Source organism: Alligator sinensis, unplaced genomic scaffold, assembly GCF_000455745.1.
Source record: "Alligator sinensis unplaced genomic scaffold, ASM45574v1 scaffold199_1, whole genome shotgun sequence".
Lineage (NCBI taxonomy): Eukaryota > Metazoa > Chordata > Crocodylia > Alligatoridae > Alligator > Alligator sinensis.
Genome location: NW_005842008.1, coordinates 2368103 through 2369441, shown reverse-complemented (window position 1 = coordinate 2369441; position 1339 = coordinate 2368103). Strand labels below are relative to the sequence as shown.

General features: G+C 37.9%; 1 protein-coding gene across 5 annotated transcripts in view; it reads left to right on the top strand.

The window, feature by feature from the left end:
• The window catches only part of ARHGAP29 (Rho GTPase activating protein 29), a 160462-nt gene that overhangs the window by 69631 nt on the left and 89492 nt on the right, over positions 1–1339 (top strand). For all 5 annotated transcript variants that reach the window (XR_003093620.1, XM_006021847.2, XM_025201909.1 and 2 more), the window contains one exon: positions 304–649. Coding sequence is in view for 4 of the 5 variants with exons in the window: in XM_006021847.2 (XP_006021909.1) it covers positions 388–649 (262 nt within the window). In the remaining variant the exon portion in view is untranslated. The remainder of the gene's footprint in view (positions 1–303; positions 650–1339) is intronic.

Here is a 1339-nt window from a genome sequence, read left to right as displayed (position 1 = left end):
TAGGGAAAAATTAATTACTGATTTTTGTACTGATTATTTACTGATTAAAACCATCATCGGCTATTTGGGGGTTCTGTCTTTGGATATCTGCCTTACAACCTAAGTTAACTTCAAGTTAATAAAAGATTTTAAAATATAACTTCATTACATATTTTAATATCCAAATATTTAGTATTAAAAAGTCATTGTCCCCCTTTGGGATTGTTAGTACAAAAGTTTATATATTTCATAAATGTTTGTTTATTTTCCTTTCTGTTTCCACTAAATGTATTCTTCTTTTTCTCTCTCCCTCTTAATTTTAAGGGCTTCATCTTTGGCTTGTCAGATGGGCATTAAGTGAAGTTGACTGTTAACTGCAAACATTTCAGAGGCACTGTAGCAGCTGGGATGTTGCGACAGAACGGTGGAAGTAACAAGCGTGGTTTGGGATTAGCCCGACTATCTACCTCCAGCTTCTTCACCATCTCTAATTCAGGAAACTGGGGAATGGGGCGCAGCACCAAGAGCAGTTCTTTGAGCAGCATTAGCTCCAACTCGGACTGCTATGACAGTCCTATTGTGGATCCAGAGTACATCATGCAACTGGTGAATGATGTGAGAAAATTTGCAGATGTGCTACTTTATTTGAGAGAGGCCATTCTATCAGAAGGTACGTAAGATACTTTTTCTTCATTTCCTAATGAAGAAATTCTTAAAAAAACCCCAAACCTGTGCTCATAGGAGCTGTAGTCACTTTATTGTGATTTTTTGTTTTGTTTTGTTGTGTTCTCTTCTTCCCCCACCCCCCTCCCGGCCAAGCACTTTCATGATGCTTACAGGAAATGGTGGCTGTTACTTTGGGTGCTATGTTTTCTCAACAGAACACAGTGCAATCTGTTTCATAATCAGACATAAAATCTAGAGCTGCTAGAATTGGTAAGACTTGAGTAAAGAGAGGAGGAGGGGCAGGGGAAGTCTGTTTCCCATCAGACTGACTGAACTGACATTGGAAAAGTAGTGAGACTGTTTAGATCAGCCCATTAGAGTTTTTAAACTACTGACTGCTTTTGTAATTCCAGAGTATGCTGTTGGTGATTTGGCTGAGATCCAGTCACAATTGTAATAACATGGGAGGCTGTTCAACAGTCTGTTATTTTAATCACTTGAATTTACTTTTCAATTTCTGTTTTGCTTTTGTTTGTTTTTAATAGATTTTAACTCTTAGAAATACTACCTCTTTACAGCTCAAGGTACTTAAATGCTACTTTTTGTCAACAGGTGGAAACTGTAAAGGTTTTTTGCTTAGCCTTAGATCCAGCCTCAAGAATGGGTTGGCAATGTCTTTGACGCAGAAAGGCAG